This window comes from Lagopus muta, chromosome 1 (genome assembly GCF_023343835.1).
Source record: "Lagopus muta isolate bLagMut1 chromosome 1, bLagMut1 primary, whole genome shotgun sequence".
NCBI classification, from domain to species: Eukaryota; Metazoa; Chordata; class Aves; order Galliformes; family Phasianidae; genus Lagopus; species Lagopus muta.
The window spans coordinates 51,185,015-51,202,122 of NC_064433.1; the positions used below are offsets into that span (position 1 = coordinate 51,185,015).

The 17,108-nt window shown below is 51.3% G+C and overlaps 1 protein-coding gene across 1 annotated transcript; it reads left to right on the plus strand.

Moving 5' to 3' along the window:
* Positions 1 to 11,891: 11,891 nt before the first annotated feature.
* MB (myoglobin) lies at positions 11,892 to 15,662 on the plus strand. Its single transcript, XM_048964384.1, has 3 exons — positions 11,892 to 12,130; positions 14,127 to 14,349; positions 15,259 to 15,662. Exons 1-3 carry the CDS (start codon positions 12,036 to 12,038, stop codon positions 15,403 to 15,405), a joined length of 465 nt encoding a protein of 154 aa, XP_048820341.1. The 5' UTR covers positions 11,892 to 12,035; the 3' UTR covers positions 15,406 to 15,662.
* The last annotated feature ends 1,446 nt before the right edge of the window (positions 15,663 to 17,108 follow it).

Consider the following 17,108-nt stretch of genomic DNA (forward strand, 5'->3'; position numbering starts at 1 on the left):
GGCTCCCAAAGTCTGAAACGTTGCCGTGAGCAGCGGGAGTGCTGAGCTCCCCTTTGGCAAACAGCAGGTGTGGTTTTGCTTGGATCTTAATGAGGTGCGTTCAGAGCAGCCAAGCCTTGGCTATACTGTCTTCTGGAGGAGTGAGGACAGAGCCTATATCTCCCTATGCAAAACGAGTTGCTCTTAATGAGTTTAACTGGGTCCTGGCTTGTCTGGCAGACAGCAGCTAACATTGTCCCTGAGGCGGCTCTGCAGGCGAGTCCCCAGGGCTTGGCTTTTACAGGGGCAGCACGGGCTGGCACAGAGCTTGCTGCTGTCACCTCTTGTCCGGTGGCACCCAAGGGTTCCTCTTGGTGCAGAGGAAGGGAAGTTCCTCTGAGTGTTGCTGTCTTTTTTGTCTTATAGCAGATCTGGCCAGTGCACCATGTTATACCGATACAATTTTGAGTTGATGAGCTCCTTTTTTTTCTATAGTATGCCGGTCTGTCTTTCCTTGAGGAAAGACAGTGCTATGTTGTAAAGTTGTGCTGGTATACAGCTGAATTCTACTGGCGTAGCACACTCTCTACTGGGAATAGGTCTCATCGGTGCCTGGTGTGCAGCATAAACCTCCCCCTACTACCAGCTGCTAGGAAAAGCTTTAGGAAAAGCTGTGCTGGGAGCTGAGCCAGCGGGGAGCTCACCCAGGTCTGGGTGGATCCAGTGAGGGGTTCAGAGAGACAAAGCCATGTTTTGAAGTAGCCTGTGGGAGAGCAGGCTGGCCCAGCAAGGGCTTGTTCAAGGGACCTGTGGTTCAGTCAGCGCTCTGTCAGTGACCTTCACATCACTGCCCTAGGCTTGCTTTCCCATCCCAAATGCACAGGTAATAGTTTATTCCCCGTTCTCACCCATTTTATCTGTGGAAGCGTGCAACACGAGGGCTGTCAGAGTACCAGGCTCAGGTGTTAGCTGCGGTACCGTTGGTGCCACCATCTCATCGCCCGCCCTTCTCATCCTGGAAAGAGATGTGGGTGCTGGCTGGTGTAGAGAGCTCCTGAAACGGGGAGTGCAGAGCCCCCCCCCCCTGTTGGTTCCTACCTGCATACATCCCCAGCCCTTCCCTGTCTGCATCCCAGCTCAGCCCCAAAGCAGGAGATGGGCGGAGTGTTGGGGAGCACTTGGAAACTTATCAAAGGGAAACCACCGCAGGCTTTGGGTCCGGCTCCGCAGGGGAAGCGTGTGGGAGCTGCAGCCCTTGGTGCAGAGGGTGATGGTTGAAGCGTGTTACCTGTTTGCACTGTTTTAATATAGGAGTGGGGGGGAAATGAAACCAACCCAACCTAGTGAATGCGACGAGCATCCGATGTAAACTTCTTTGTGTTTTTCTTTTGTCATGCTCTTGGAAAATGTCAAACATTTTGTAGTATGCACCAGTGAGACTTGATTCTTTGTTGCATAAAACACTATTTTCGGTGATGTTAATGTCTGACGAGCCCCTTCCCTCCACCCCACTTTACTGGTTGCCCTCTCTAGCCTCAAACTTTGGTCAGACCTTTCTTCTGCAACAACTCCAGTCCCCAAGGCGAGCAGGAGGCCAACGGCCAGCGTGTGAAATGGGGCCCTACTCAAGCAGGCTCAGGGCTTTTCCCCAGTACGTGTTCCTCTAGCAGAACTCAGCAGGACGGCCCCCCTCCCTCCCCACCATGCATTGAGGGATGTCTGGGTCCTGTCCCCGCTGCCGACTCAACGTTGGGAAGCACTACCAGTCATCATCCCCTGGGTACTGGGCTGTGCCTCTTGGCAAGCCAGAATCCTTACCTGATTCACCAGGAGCCTGCTGGTGTTTGAAGCCGTCCATCCCAACGTTCATTTGGCTGGCAGTTGGTAAAATGCCACTTCATATCCCACCCCCACCCCAGCCCCCGCTTTTTTTTTTTTTCCTGGGCTGGGTCAATGAGAAATCTTTTACCAGGCTCCAGTTCTGTGCTGCTGGAGGGGCTCGTTGCTTCCCCCAGGCATGGGTTCCTTGCAGCATTCAGGCCTCCTGCAGGAGCAGCCTCAGTTTTGATCATGTTTTCCTATGATTTTTTCGTTTGTTTGTTTGTTTGATCACAGTATTTTGTGTGCGTGTTGTAGTTTTGGCAGCTTGGATTTGGCTGCGTTACCATGTGACGAAATAATCCTCTTTTACCCCAGGGGATGTGATTTGGTTTGGGGCTTTTTTTTTTTCTTTTTTTTTCCTGTTTTGTTTGGGATTTTTTCTTTTTCTTTTCCTACGATAGAATCCTGCTTGTAAATAAGCTGGAGCTCAAACTTGGGGCCCGCAGCCTCAAAGCGGGGCCGCAGAGCGATGCCGGCTGGCGGAGCGTGGCTCTGACCTCCCAGGCCGACCTGCTGAAGAGCCGGAGGGTTCCCGTGCGAGGCCGAGATGCCGCAGCACCTCCCGAGGCAGCGACGGAGTCGCCCCTCCCCACGGCCCCCCAGCACCTCCCATTGCCAGGTACCACTGGGGAGCGGGACGTGCCCCCACGGACGCGGCCCTTTCCCCTGGCTCATTTCCTAGGACGCCCGAGCCGCTTGCCCAGGGTCCCATTTCCCCGCTGACTCTGGAGAAGCAGCAGCTGCATCCCAGGGCTTTGTGACAGCCTCTTGACTTCCCACCCTCCCTCGTTAAGTATCATATTGTATAGTAGCTTTCAGACCATACAGTATTCATTGGGTTATTCCTATAATTATCAAGTAGCTGGAATTGTGAAGGTCGGAGTAGTTAGATCTTTAGCTTTTATTCCTTTTTTTTGTATTACTATCCATGTGTATAAATTATTGATCATGTTGCTGGCTTTTATAAACTCTAAGCAAGGGGGGAAACCCTTCCTAACCCTTTGCAAATGGTAATGAAGCACTGTTTTTAAATAAAAGAGAGAAACACCAGTCGGATGGCTCCTCGGTGTGTTTGTGGGTGCCTGGGTGGGTTCCAGCAGCGCATCTCCTGCAGGGCTCCGCCAGAAGGGGGGGAAGATGGAGATGGATCCACAGTGGGTAATATGGGTGGCAGGAGGATGGCTGAACTAGATGAGAGTACAGTCCTTTTCCAACCTTAATGACCACGTGATTGTCTTGTAATGGGTGAAGCCTGGTGTGATCTCAGCCTGCCTGCCCGTAACCCCATACTCTTCCAGGAGCTCAGATGTGACTTTAGCCACCGCTTCGCTCCTCCTACCTGCACCAGCAGCAGCCAAGCAGGAGTTCATTCGTATTCTGTGAAATGCTCAGAGTGAAAGATGTCATGCAAATATATATATACACACACACAAATAATCAGATGCCTTTTCCGCTGAAATGAGCCTAAATATAACAAATAATAAATCCCTGTGGGCAATTTGCAAGTAATTACGGAAGCATCAGCTGAGTGAGATGGTGGTGCGGAATGGGCCGAGTACAGCTGAAGCCAGCACTGGATTTGTTTGGTTGGTTTTGGAGATGCGAGACACCGGGCACAAGAGGAAGGGGCTGTGGGCAGCGCTGCGGGGCTGCGTGTGCTCCTCTAGCATTCCTCTGCGGTGTTTGCTGAGGAGCTGCAGTGTGTTCCCGTCAGATGATGCTCGCTGCATTCTAACAATAACTCGAGAGGATGTTCAGCAGCAGCTGCTAAAATTAGATGCCTGGGAGTCAGGGTGATGGTGGCAGAGCTGGAGCAGGGGCTCTGCATCAGGAGACGTCTGGAGATAAAGCCCTGCAGCGCTGGGACCGAAACACGAGGCAGTGGGGTGCTCAGAGAGTGAAGAGAAGGCAGCACAGGGCTCAGCCTTCAGTTCAAGGCATGTGGGTAAAATGGTGGCTCTTAGGGCTGACTACTAAGCCCTTCAAGGAGTCTTAGAATCACAGAGCAGCTCAATTTTGGAAGGAAGCTCAAAGCCCACCCAGCCCCATCCTGATCCATGGGCAGGGTTGTCACCCACCAGCTCAGGCTGCCCAGAGCCCCATCCAACCTGGCCTTGAGCCTCCAGGGATGGGACACCACAGTGTCTCTGGGCAGCTGTGCCAGTGCCTCACCACCCTCTGAGTATTTCTCCCCAACTTCTGACCTAAATCTCCCTTCTTTTAGTTAAAGCCATTTCCCCTTGTCCGCTCACTATCAGCCCATGTAAAAAGTGGCTTTCTCAATGCAGTAACCTTTCTGCTTTGCTCAAAGTAGACTTGCTAGAAATAAAGCTTGTCCAAGGAGGATGATGGTGATTCTTTAGCAAGCTGACCAAGGGAAAGAATGGTCCGTTGGGAGCAGGGACAGTTAGGATGGAAGCGTCTCAGTGCTGATCCAGTGGCTGCAGAGAAGGAGGCCCTGCACCTTGCAACCATCCCTGGCCTGGTGATCTGGTGGGCAGGTACTGATGCCCAGGGAGAAGTCCCGATTCCCAGGGCAGCAGCAGGGTGACTTTTGTTTGGAGTTCACTGCTGGCCTCCTATTGACTATCCTGGCTTCAGGATGATGGCCTGGGCATTCTTCTGATAGCCTTTCACTTTGGTTCAGGCAAGATGCGTTTGTCGTTCTCAGTTTTAACGTCCGTATGAGCATGGCTGTGTTGCATGGTTCCTGCAGCTGGGGCTGAGCTGGAGCAGCTGGGGCTGGAGGTGGCAGGAGTGAGGGAGATGAGACTGCCAGAGCTCGTCTGCTTATTCGCCCCAAAGAAGGGCAATTAGTTGCTTTCTAGAAGTACCTTACAAGGAGCAAAGATCTAGCTTTCCTAGGGCTGTAACACACCCTGGCGTTTGGGTCTTGAGACTGGAAAACTCCAGCCCTCTGTGTTGGCTGTGGGACTCACTGCAGTGAGTTATGGCTGAAGCACTTCTAAATGTCACATCCCAAGCCCGGAGCTTCCAGTGACTCATGCTGGCTGGCCCTACTGCTGACTTTCTTTGTGGTGACTCGCCCGCTGGCCTGGCTGCTCTGCCTTTGCCCTATGGCTGAAGCCCCTACAACTGAGTGCTGCTGCTCCTCCAGCTTTTGCGTGCTCCCGTTTCTCTCCCTGCAGCAGCAGCAGAGCAGGAGCTTCACAGCCTTTGGCCAATTTGCTGCAGCAATGCATCCATGCTGGGAGCCATGCAGAGCCAGCACCCCCAGCAGCTGTCCCAGTTTGCAGAAACTTTCTTGCCTTTTTAAGGACATGCCGAGTGCTGCACTCTAACTTTAGCACAAAGGTATGGTTGACTTGGCTTCTTTTATTAATGGGTGGGTATAAATAAATCTGCTCTCGGTGCCTGTCTTCCATGTGTAAACACCGAGCTCCGTCCCAGCTCTTTTTGATGATAAATTCCTCATCTTTTGAATCACAAATCACTTCTGTGTGTCTCGGGAGGAAGCGTCAAAACGCAAAGTCACTTTGCTTTTTATAGCCCCAGCGCTCTCCGGCTGAACTCCGCTCGGAAATCACTGATTTCATGGAGCCCTTCGACAACGGCAGCCCCCACGTGTTTACATCACTGCCAACACAGCCTCCTGCTGCCGTCCTCTGCTCTTTGCCAGAGGCTGGGAAACCTCACCATGCAGAAAACCTCTGGGTCTTTGCTGTTCCCCATCAGCGCACCCCCTCTGTGCTGCTGCTCTCCAGATAAAGCTCGTGCCTTTGGCCAGATTCATGCAGGTGAGAGGCTCAGAGCTGCCTGAGGGGAGAAGAACCACTTGGTGCTCCATGGGGACATCCCACAGCAGGGCTGTTGCTGCAGGGCCACGGACCTGGGCAGGTGCATGGTGGGTCTGTGCTTGGATCTCCTTGGGCAGACATGAGATGTTGAAAGTCCCAAAGGCAGGGAGGGGGCAGAGCAGCAGCATCCTTATGGGCAGCCAACAGGCTGGAAAACAAGGTCTGGAGGACAGCCAGACTCTTGTGTGCACCTCTCTAGCGAACTGTAGGGATTTTGTTTCTCTCTTAATGATGCCCACATGCATCCCTCCCCTCTCCACCACTGTGTAGTTCTCCTGAAGCTGCATTGTTCTCTATTAGTTATCCCAGTCTGAGCATCCCTGCTGAAAATCCAAGGAAATTTGCCGTGGGAACAGCAGAGGTGATGGATGAACCTCCTTTCTTCTGCACAGCCTGCGGCCTTTTCACAGAATCATAGAATCAGAAATGTTGGAAAATGCCTCTACGATCACATAGTCCAGCCACCAGCCCATCCCCACCATGCCCACTGACCATGTCCTCAGTGCCACATCCACATGGCTCTGGAACACCTGCAGGGATGGTGACTGCACCACCTCCCTGGGCAGCCTGTGCCACTGCAGCACCGCTCTTTCTAAGAGCTATTTTTCCTAAATCACACCAGGCTGTGCCTATAACTGTGATCCCCATATGGGGAGAACCCCTGTGTGGTTGCATCCCTTCACTCCTGTGAGTTCTGATGTGAATTCCTCAGGGTTTAAAGCTTGTTCTTCCCACGCTACCTGGCTCACGTCCCATAACTTAGCCATGGTAAAGGCAGCAAGGGACATTTTGGGGCTTGTCCAGAACGCCAAGAGCTTGCCAAGGTCCAGCCATGTGAGTAAGGGGACAGGAGCGTCCCTTCAGTCTTCAGCAAGGCCTGGCGTCCATGTCGAGGTCCACAAGCCAGCAGGAGTTGATGGCGGCAGAGCTCATGGAGGTGGGTGACGCTGTCCCCAGGTCTGGCTGCCATCCAAATAATCGACGGCATTTTACAGGAGATGTTTGTCTGAGCAGTGATGTTTGTGCTCAGGGTCACGTCTATTTTTGCTACCACGCCATGTATTTTTAAATTGCGTTTGAACAGCACACAGCGCCCACGGCGAAGCTCCTTTCAGATCATTTGTCATGTCACAGAGTGGTTTTGAATATCTGTCTGCTCATTTCAAGCTAAATATTTATCCTGTAATTAGATTGTTTTCTTTGATATTTTTTTTTTTAAATGGACAAAAAGTCACTGTTTGGCTGTGTAAAATGTTGGGAATACGCAGCTAGCGGGCAACACGCTTCTGCAGTTTGTGTTCTGCAGGTGTGGGTGGTAGGCATTCATGAGACACCCCTCCTAATGGGTTCCTACTGGGCCCATCACTGTGAAACCTCTCCCTGCCAGTGTCTAAGCCAGAATGCAGTGGGATATTGCAGCCATGCCATGGGGGTGAGCGTGTGGTCAGATTGCTTAGTGCTGTCTCCCCAGCTGGACCTTGGGCAGTGCGCAGCCGTGCAGAGCCACCAACCCCCAGCCCCAAAACCATCTGTGTCGCCCCTGATGCAGGTGCAATTGGGCAGCTCCATGCATGGCAGGCTGCACAGCTATAGGGAACAGCGAAGGTCTGGGCCAAATGTGGGTTAATGCTCTTCTGCTGCTTCACTGCCTGAGGTCATGCACTGGCGGAGATGGAGGGAGGCCGATACATGCATGTGTGGGCAAAGACAGAAAGGAAGGAGCACACTTCATACTTCATTGAGGCACTTGAAAAGCATTCGCCGCTGTTGTAATTTCACTCCTGAGCAGAGATGTCCAACATCTCGGCTTCTGGTTCACTTGTGAGTTCAGGCTGGGGGGAAAAAAAAAAGTAGAAAGAAAGAAAGCAATGGTATCAACCTCCCTCAGGCTGAAGATACTTCTCTCTGGCTCCTGGCAGCCCCAAAGCCCCCTGCCCTGACATAGGGGTGCCACTGCCAGCAAGCGACTGGAGGTCCCTCATCCCTGCCCAGGTGGGACAGGGGCACAGAGACAGCGGCCAGTGATGCTCCTGCAGAGACAATAGGGGAAGATGGAGTGCGAACTCGTGAAATTCGCAGTGTGGGTTAGAGAGAAACTAAAGGTAAGAAAGGGGGAGAAAGACTTAAATTAAACTCTGAGATATTACTTCAAAGGGCACAGCAGGTGGCTGAGCTGCTGGGGAACACGGGCTGAAGTTTGGGGATTTGGTTCTGGGAGCATCTAAGAGCATGAGCTTCCACATAGACCTGAATCTGGTGCCAGGGGAGCTCTGCCTCAGAGCACAACCTTCTGTTTAATTATTTCTACCCTAATCTGTAGTAATTGTGTAGCATGAAATTATCCCACTCGGCATACAATAACTTTGCACTCGCAGCAGGCACCTTTATTTTTTCTTACCCTGTGCAAATTAGGCACACATCCACCAGCTGTTTGGTAAATAAGCTCCTGCCAAGGAGTGCATTGGCCTTTCTTTTTTCTTTTTCCTCTTCTCACCTCTGATGGCTTCTGGTGATGTTGTTTCCTGTCTGCATAGCCGGAGCCTGCAGCAGTTGTATCTGCTAAGACGTTCACAGTGTTGTCTGACTGATCTGCCCGGGTTACCCTATGGGAGCAGGTGGCTCTGATAGGCCAGGGTGCAGTCTTCTGGTCCTACCACTGTGATTTCATAGACCTTAACAAGGCAACTGAATCAGAGAACCATTAAGGTTGGGAAAAAACACTAATATCACCCAGTCTGACCACCAGCCCATGCCCACCGTGCCTGGTGACCACGTCCCTCAGTGCCACATCCATCCAACTCTCTGGTGAGCATCCCCAGCACAAAGCGCTGCCGCCAGCTCTGCCAGCCGTGCCGTGGGCTGCAGTGTGTGATGGGCACTGTGGATCCTTGAGCTGACAAGTCAGTAGATCTCTGCAGAATCAGGAGGAGGCAAAGCTGCAAGAATGATGATAAGAGGGAAATAATCCTGCAAACACAGAGCCTGTTCCCAATGCAGTGGTAGATGCCCTGCTCCACCAAGGCTGCGCTCAGGGTGTTCACTGCCACCCGGTGTTGATCGGCTCGAAGAAAACGTTTATTTTTTACCCAGATTTTTCTGTATAGAGATCTGTTTCTGGCATACCCTCTAAGAATGCTGATGCACAGAAAGCAGTACTGGATAGGGGACTGCTGCAGTTGCTGCTGCTTCATAGAAGGGAAAAATCTGGTTCCTTGAGGGAGTGCTTTGTGTGGGAATGGTAATGCATAGGGGAAGATGAGCTTAGAAGGTGGCTTTGCATCCCAGTCCAATATAGCAGCCTCTGGCTAAGCACTGGTAGCTGGAGGGCTCCTCACATGCTCACTGTGGCAAAGAGAGGAATTCCCCTCTTATTATTCTGGTCTGTAGGACAGAAATCCCTGGGAATCACTACAGCAATATGAGGTATAATCCCCAGGTTCCAGCACCTCAATGCCTTTCTTGCAGTGAAGGGCCCAAAACTGAGCACAGCACTCGAGGTGCAGCCTCACCAGAGCTGAGTACAGAGATACGGTCACCTCCCTGCTGACCTGTTCCTGCTGACTGCACTATTGCTGATACAATCCAGGATGCCATTGGCCTTCTTGGCCACCTGGGCACACTGCTGGCTCATGTTCAGCTGGCTGTCAACCAACACCCCAGAACATTTTCTTCCATATAGCTTTCCAGCTGCCATGTTCCAAGCCTGTAGCACTGCACGGGGTTGTTGTGACCGGAGTGCAGGACCCAACACTTGTTGAACTTTATCCCATTGGTCTCAGCCCATTGATCCAGCCTGTCCGGATCCCTCTGTGAGTACTGAATGAAGGCAGAGTTCCCTTTGACTTAATGGCATCCCATGCTAAGATGCTCCATGCATAGCACGGCTCTGTGACGGCTCAAACATTCCCCTAGTGCTGCCTTCTCCTCATTCTCCCTCTTCCTTTCAAACAGGCACTGAGGTCACCTCCCAGCTGCTGAAATCCATCAGTGGATGGGAGCCCTGCCTGCAGCACTGCTAAGAATAGAGCTTCAGAATGAGAAGAGAGAGGAGATGGGCTTGCAGCACCAGCCTGTCCCACCAGGTTTCCTGCAAGAGGCAGAAGCCATGCAGTGCATGCAGTGCCTTCTGTTCCTGCAAAAACTGGAGCCAGGCACAGCTGGGAAAATGCAATGCTGTTGCTTTGCTTTGGCTGTAGGATTTGCTGTTGCCCTGCTCTCTCCAGCTCACACTACAGGGGAGTGCAGTGTCCCACCTGTCTGGCTGCCCATCCGCACTGCACAAACCACAGGCGCTGAAAGCAAAGTGCGGCTCCATCTCCTAGCAGAAGCCACGCATCAGCAAAATGCCATAGATACCGAAGCTGGGCTGCAGAGGGCCTTTTCCCCAGCATTATGCAATGCTAATTATGTAATTGGGAGTTACATAACATGCCCAGCTTTTTTTGGCATCCCCCAGCACAGAGGTGGGCACCACAGTATGGCCGGGCCACAGCCATCCCCTGCTTCTGGTGGGGTTCTTTTAATTGCATCATGGGGAAAAGGTTCATTGAAAAGGCAAACAAAAGGGAACGATCAAAAAATCTGTTCGCTGAGCTGAGCTGTTCTGCAGTGCAAACACAGAAGATGCTCTCTCTGGGTTGTTAAAATTGGGTGTTTTTCGAGCATCCTTTTCTCCCTCCTGGTGGAAAGTATTTCAAATGAAGATGGGAAAAAAAAAAAGACAACAGCAAAACCCACAAATCAAACACTAGGAATTATCAGTGCCTCTGCCTCAGGTGCTCGTATCATTGCAGGTCAGAATCACGGCAGCGCGGGGCTGCGGGGCTCTCATCTGACCGACCGGGGCTGCTTTCTCTCTGCGACAGCGATGCTCTAAGGAGAAAGAAATGCGGGCCAGAAGCGCGGGGCTGTCCCCGTGTGTCCTGCTCCCTGCAGCCCTGCTTGGCTCTGTCGCCCGTGGCCACTAGGTGGTAGCACGCCCTGGCCGACAGCGCGGAGCCATCGCCGCTTCACCTGCAGAAAAAGCAACGAGGACACCCATATTCTTGTTAAGCCCTCTGACAATCTGGTGTTAATGTCCGCACAGAGACTGCTGGCTTCCCAGCCCTGGAGAAAGCTGTAGAGAGAGAAGTGATGACCAAACTCAATGGCAGATATTAAGGCAACAGTTTCAGTTTGTGGAATAGGATGGAGCTCGGTGTCCAAGGAGCAGCCCCTCATGTACTGGGAGCACATTGCTCTCGTGTCTGAAGGGCATGTAAAGCAGTAAGGTCAGCATTCAGGATCCTGCCCAAGGCGGAGCCAAGCGTGTTGCAAATCCATGTTTAGAACAAGGAGGACTTGAGGAGAGAGGCTGCGGGGTGGGATCTCTCCAAGCGCTCCTCCATCGGTTTAGCCAAGTGTGGGTAATTGATAGTGCCCTGCTATCTGCACTGAGAAAACGGGCTGAAATCTTGGCCTCGAGGTGTTTAAGAAGAAAGATTTCAGACATGGCAAACTGGTGCATAGAGGGAGGAGAATTGCTTGGCCACCAGGCAGTAGATAAACCCAGCGGGAGAAATTCCCCTGCCTTTGGGCTTGGATGGCAGCCATCACCTCAGCTGGTTTGGTCAACCTGCCTACCTAAGCTGTCCCCTTTAACCCTTTGGTTACTCACCTCTTGGAAGGGATTAAAGATGGCACACCAGGCTGCCACCAGTCCTGAGGAAGGCTGGGAGGTACCCCAAAATCACATCCGTGGTGGCCCATGGCGACTTGCCTTACTTGACCTACTGCAGGGTACCTGCTTTAGCAGAGGGGTTAGACTTGATGATCCCCAGAGGTCCCTTTCAATTCCTATGCCTCTGTGACTCTGTGATTCTGACACTTGGCTTAAGAGACCTTACCCCACTGCAGGGAAAGGAGAGACGTAAGGAAGGCAGAGTGATGCCACCAGCCGTCCCTTGGCTGGCAGCGTGGCCTGGCAGATGAATGTGCTCTTCTGGAATCTCCTGCTGCACAGCTTGACACTGTCAGTGGGACCTCGGGAAGCCGGGACAGGCTCCTGGCAGTGCATTTGGGCAATGCCCTTTCTGTCTGGCGCGGGACATGTGCCAGTCCAATACGAAAGGCAGAAATGATGCCATCAGTGGCACTCACAATAGCACCTGACCCGAAATAGCTTCCTAGAAAAAAAAAGAGAGGCTGATTAGTTAGACAAGCCTGAAAGAGAGCAAGATGTCCAGCTGACGATTAACAGGTGTAGGTCTACGAGGAGGGGCTATAAAACCCGCGGGTGAGCTTTGCAGCCACCCTCTGGGGAGAGGCAACTGCCGTACGCAGCACTTGAGACCCATCTGTCCCTGCCACCAGTGAACCATGGGGCTCAGCGACCAGGAGTGGCAACAAGTCCTCACCATCTGGGGAAAAGTGGAGGCCGACATTGCTGGCCATGGACACGAGGTTCTGATGAGGTAGGCGACGAGCATCGGTTGTGAGCTGAGAGCTCTGTGTGAGAGACCAAGGAATGCTGAGTATGGGGGCTCAGCAGCGTGCGTTTCAACAGGCTGTTTTCTGTGTAAGGTGGTGGTTTTCCACTGCTGTGGTTTCTGGGTTAGAAATGGAGAGGCTGTGCTTTTGCCACTCCATGTGTCAGATCTCAGGGCTTTGGAGTGGAAGATGGCACAGTATCACTGCCTGTCCTTAGGGACCAGCAGGGCTGGAGACAGGGAGACCCTCTCCAGAGTGCCCTTGGGCTGCGCTCAGCACTCAGTAGCAGGAGGGTACGGATGCCGAGGACACCAGTGGGTATCCGGGGTTTCCTATTTCAAGCACAGATGAAGCAAGAAGCCCACACCACTGGGCAAAGCCACGGCCCGTTCAAAGCTTCTCTCATGTAATTTCTCATTTCTTCAGGGGTTTTCTGAGGGAGAGAAGCAGGGGAAGCGGAGCAGACTTGGTTTAGAAATGTGCCTGCTTGTGCCTTGGTAAAGACTTTTTAGGTAGGTAACATATCCAGGGAATACGTTCAGAAAACATTGATCCAACTGGATGTTTTCCAATGGAAACAAACACACAAACAAAATACTCCTTGAAAGAATTTTCAAGAGCCTTGGGAATATCTAATCGTGGAGGACACAAAGAGAGACCTTTGGAAGGAGACGCCAGCAAAGCCTGGTCACAGAATGTTTTTGCTGCAAGACAGCTTGTGTTTTCCATGCAGCTGAGGTATTTGTTAATGCAGCCTGACCTACAATTACATCGTATAATGGAGAGTTTGGCCCTCATCCTAATGGCCACCTATAGGGGAGGAATGTTTGGTTTGGGATGGGTGTAAATACTGCCGTTGCTCCTGCTGGTGCTGCAGCGACTTGGGTTATGCCCTTCAAAGGGCATAATGCCCACAAATATACGTGAGCAATGGTGCTGACGTCTCTCAACACCAAATTATCGGACCGCTCCTAATAACCAGGACAGGCAGTCTTCCCTTCTCACTCCGGCTCTAGGCGAGGAAAAGAGTGAAGTTTCCTTACAGTTTGGTTGCCAGTGGAGTCAGCTGGGAAATGCAGCAGAGAGGAAGCATGGGACAACACCAGCCTTCCCAATTTCATTTCCACTTTGGAATCAGAGCATCTGTGTATAGCACTGAATGGCACTGGTCAATGCAGAGATGGGCTGGGAAGGTCTTAGTGAGAGCCTGGGGTCTGCAGTAGCTGACAGGGTGACAGGCTGGGGGAAGTAGAGGATGGATCCTTAGCGAAGCAGTGTAGATAGGTGGTTTTGTCTGGTTTTGTCTTTCCTTCAGGTTAATGTGAGAATTCACCTCCCAGTGCCACCACCAGCCTTAGCACCCATCTCTGTTCTGATACCGTTGTCATAACTGGGGACTGATGCCAAAGCATTAGCAGAGCTATTCAGAAATAAGGATGGCTGCTCTGTTGCTCCAGTTGGACGTGGTTAGGGCCACTGAGTCTCTGTCTCGGCCAGAGTGAATGTTAGGACATCTAAGAGCATGGGATTAAAGTAGATACAATACTCATAGGGAGGTACATCACGAGCTTCTGCACTCCAAAGACAAGAGGCATTTTATCAGTTGCTAATGATAAAAAGCAGCCTGGATAAAACAGATGGTGAAATAAACTTCTGAACACAGAGTGTCATCAGGTTGTGGAACAGCCTACCAGAGGAAGGATGAAAAACACAGATTCAGAGTAGGGTCAGATGCTTTCCTGGATTATATACGTGCTAACTGCAGTGATTGTGAATGGTGACAATTTGGAAAGAGTCTAAAGCATCAGAGTTCTCAAGTGAAAGCAGCCTTTACTAGCAGGGAGTAAGAGATTTCTTTGGGGAGGGATGTAAGTTATCACACATTTGCCTGTCTGCGTGCATCCAGATCAGCAGGACCTTGGCTCTGCTCTGGCTGACAGCTCCCTAATGTCTCACACATCCCTCTGTTTCTGTCCACAGACTTTTCCATGACCACCCTGAGACTTTGGATCGCTTTGATAAGTTCAAAGGCCTGAAGACCCCTGATCAGATGAAGGCCTCTGAAGATCTGAAAAAACATGGAGCTACCGTCCTCACCCAGCTTGGCAAAATCCTGAAGCTGAAGGGTAATCATGAGTCAGAGCTGAAACCCCTGGCTCAAACCCATGCCACGAAGCACAAAATCCCAGTAAAATATCTGGAGGTATGGAAAAGACAGGGAAACTTGGTGGCTGATGTGTGATGGATGTGTGCAAGACAGATACATTGAGAGCTGCACTTCTATTTCAGGCTGGGTATCAGGAAAAATTTCTTCACTGAAAGAGTGGTGCTGCAGTGGCACAGGCTGCCCAGGGAGGTGGTGGAGTCACCATCCCTGGAGGTGTTCCAGAGCCGTGTGGATGTGGCACTGAGGGACGTGGTCAGTGGGAATAGTGAGGATGGGCAGGTGGCTGGACTTGATGATCTTAGAGGTCTTTCCAACATTAAAGATTCTATGGTTCTATTTAGTGATGTCTAACTGGACTTCACTTAGCACTTTCTCAAGTCAAAGCTCTCTGTGTACAGGCAAGAGGAGGCACAGAAGTACTCAGCTCCTGTGAATCTCCATTCAATTTCCCGTTCCAAACACTATGCACTGAGACACTCCTAACAATAATAAACCAGTCCATGCAGTCCCTGCATGCCTGGGAAATGACATTGCATAAGAATTGGCAGTGGCTGTACGCAAGGGATGTACAATTTAAAGTAAACCCTGGGGGAAGAACTGGAGACCAAGACTCATGAAACTAAGCAACTTCACAAGTGCAGAATGTGGATTTGCAGCCTTAGTGGATGGGCAGACAAAGAGTGGGAAGGACTGTGGTCTACTCAAGGTCACAGAGTATATCAGTGTCCAAGCTAGGAACAGAGCCCAACTCCTCTGCCCAGCCAAGGCTCCTCACATACACTACCACAGTGTTTCTCTAGAGACTGCTGGAAGGGCTACTGAATTAGCCTGGAGATATTTCCAGGCTCTGCAACCTATTTTTTAGTCTGGATATTCTGAAAATAAACCCTGACAGTCCCTTCTGTTTTTTTTTTTTCTTCTTTCTCTCCCTCTCCTTCCTCACAGTTCATTTCTGAAGTCATTATCAAGGTCATTGCTGAAAAACACGCCGCAGACTTTGGGGCCGATTCCCAGGCTGCGATGAAGAAGGCTCTGGAGCTGTTCCGAAATGACATGGCCAGCAAGTACAAGGAGTTTGGTTTCCAGGGTTAGCATGTACGCAGAAGGACACCACGATGGAGGCCTGGCCATGCATCTCAGAGTAGCTTCCCCAGCACTACTCTGGACATCTTCCAACTGGCCGTCCACGATGTGTGGGAATGCTTGTATGAGAGGCTAAGAGTCATCCTAGGCAGCACAGAGGCACTCAGAGTGATGTCCATGATAAATTGTTGTCCTTCCCTGGCTTCATGTATGCAAAAGAAATAATCTGTTTTCTTAGGAAAAATAATATAAGGGGTTATCTGTCACCTTCTGCTTATTTCTGTGTCCTTTTTCTTTCCTCGTCCCCAACACCCAGTCTCATTCAAGAGGGAAATGGTGTGGCAGGAGCTGAAGGGATGTGGAAGAACACGGGGCGTGTTGAGGAGTGTGGTAAAGGAGTGGGTGAAGAGAGAACTCAAAGGTGCAAAAGGGATGTCAGAGTGGGAAGTGGGGACATGGCATCTGATTCCTCCCCCAGGTGAGACTGTTAGCAGGTGACTGTGGAAAGCTTTCAGCACCATCGCTGTTGTTACCTTGTTTCATGGGGGTGAACGCAGTCGGTCTCCAGGGTCTGTCAGCTTGGCAACCTGCTAAACTCGTGTTAGCAAAACCATAAGGAGTAGTGTGCTCTGTGATCTGTAGGCTTCCGGCAGCTGCTGCTATGCATGTAAAGTTGTGTGGCTCTGGGAAGCAAAATACGTGTTACACAGAAAATAAAACTTCCTGCACTGATGCTGTGTAATTCACTCCAACGAGATGGCAGAAGCACAGTGTTCTGTATACGATCCCATCCTCCAGTGCTGGTGACACGGTAGCAGCCCATAACTTGAGTGGCATGAGGGGACTTGGGCACTCACATGTCACCACGGGGATGTGACCTGGTCCTTCATTCCATGCCTCAGGGCTAAGAAGTGCTCCATGACTGAAGGCTGAGGCTTAGGGCTGAGTTTGGGGGGCATGGAAGGGATGGATGGCTCTGAGCTACCCATGAGTGCTCCGTGTTTTGCTTTGTGCTGAAGGGATTCCATCGCCATGTCTTGCTGTTCACATGCAGGTTGCCACAGGTCTGTTTAATAGCAATGGGTGCTTTCAAACTGTGAGTTTTGCTGTCCATCCCATTTTGCTGTTTTGCTGGGTGGTCTCTGCAAAGTCTTGACCTGATGCCCAAGTTCACGGCCTGACTGTATGGGAATTGTGCAGTTTACCTACTGGAAGGGCAGCTATACTCCACAGTGAGTACTGGAATCTGTGCTCCTTCCTCCTCCTCCTTCCCCATCACTCAGCTTAGGGCCTAGGCAGTACGATGTCGTGACTCTCTTCAGGTGCATGCACCCACACTGCTTCCATGCAGAAAGTGTGCAGCTTGCTGTCGTTCTGTATGTGTGCACAGGGGTGAGAACATCCATGACAGTCACATCCTGGCACAGCAATGGGATGTCACAGAGGTGAGCAGCTGGGTTCTTGTAAGGGAAAATATATGGCGACAACACCGTTGCTCTTTTCTGGTGTGGAAAAAGTAATGCAGTTTATCTCCCAGAGACAGCATGAGGGCAAGCATGAGAAAGAAAAATGAGGTGCTTAAAATGAGGAGCTACAAGCAGAGCCTGGTTCAAAGCACTCACTACAGGGCTGTGTGCAGTAGAGACAGCAGGAGCCACCAGCTCCCTTACAAATCAATCATCTCAAACCAGTGTGATCTGCCAGGTCTTTGG

What these genes read in the sequence shown, in the direction of transcription:
- MB (XM_048964384.1), top strand. Translation starts at nt 12,036, where the DNA reads ATGGGGCTCAGCGACCAGGAGTGGCAACAAGTCCTCACCATCTGGGGA. An exon ending in GGACACGAGGTTCTGATGAG is followed by an intron (nt 12,131 to 14,126) that starts GTAGGCGACGAG and finishes TTCTGTCCACAG; the next exon opens with ACTTTTCCATGACCACCCTG. An exon ending in TCCCAGTAAAATATCTGGAG is followed by an intron (nt 14,350 to 15,258) that starts GTATGGAAAAGA and finishes CCTTCCTCACAG; the next exon opens with TTCATTTCTGAAGTCATTAT.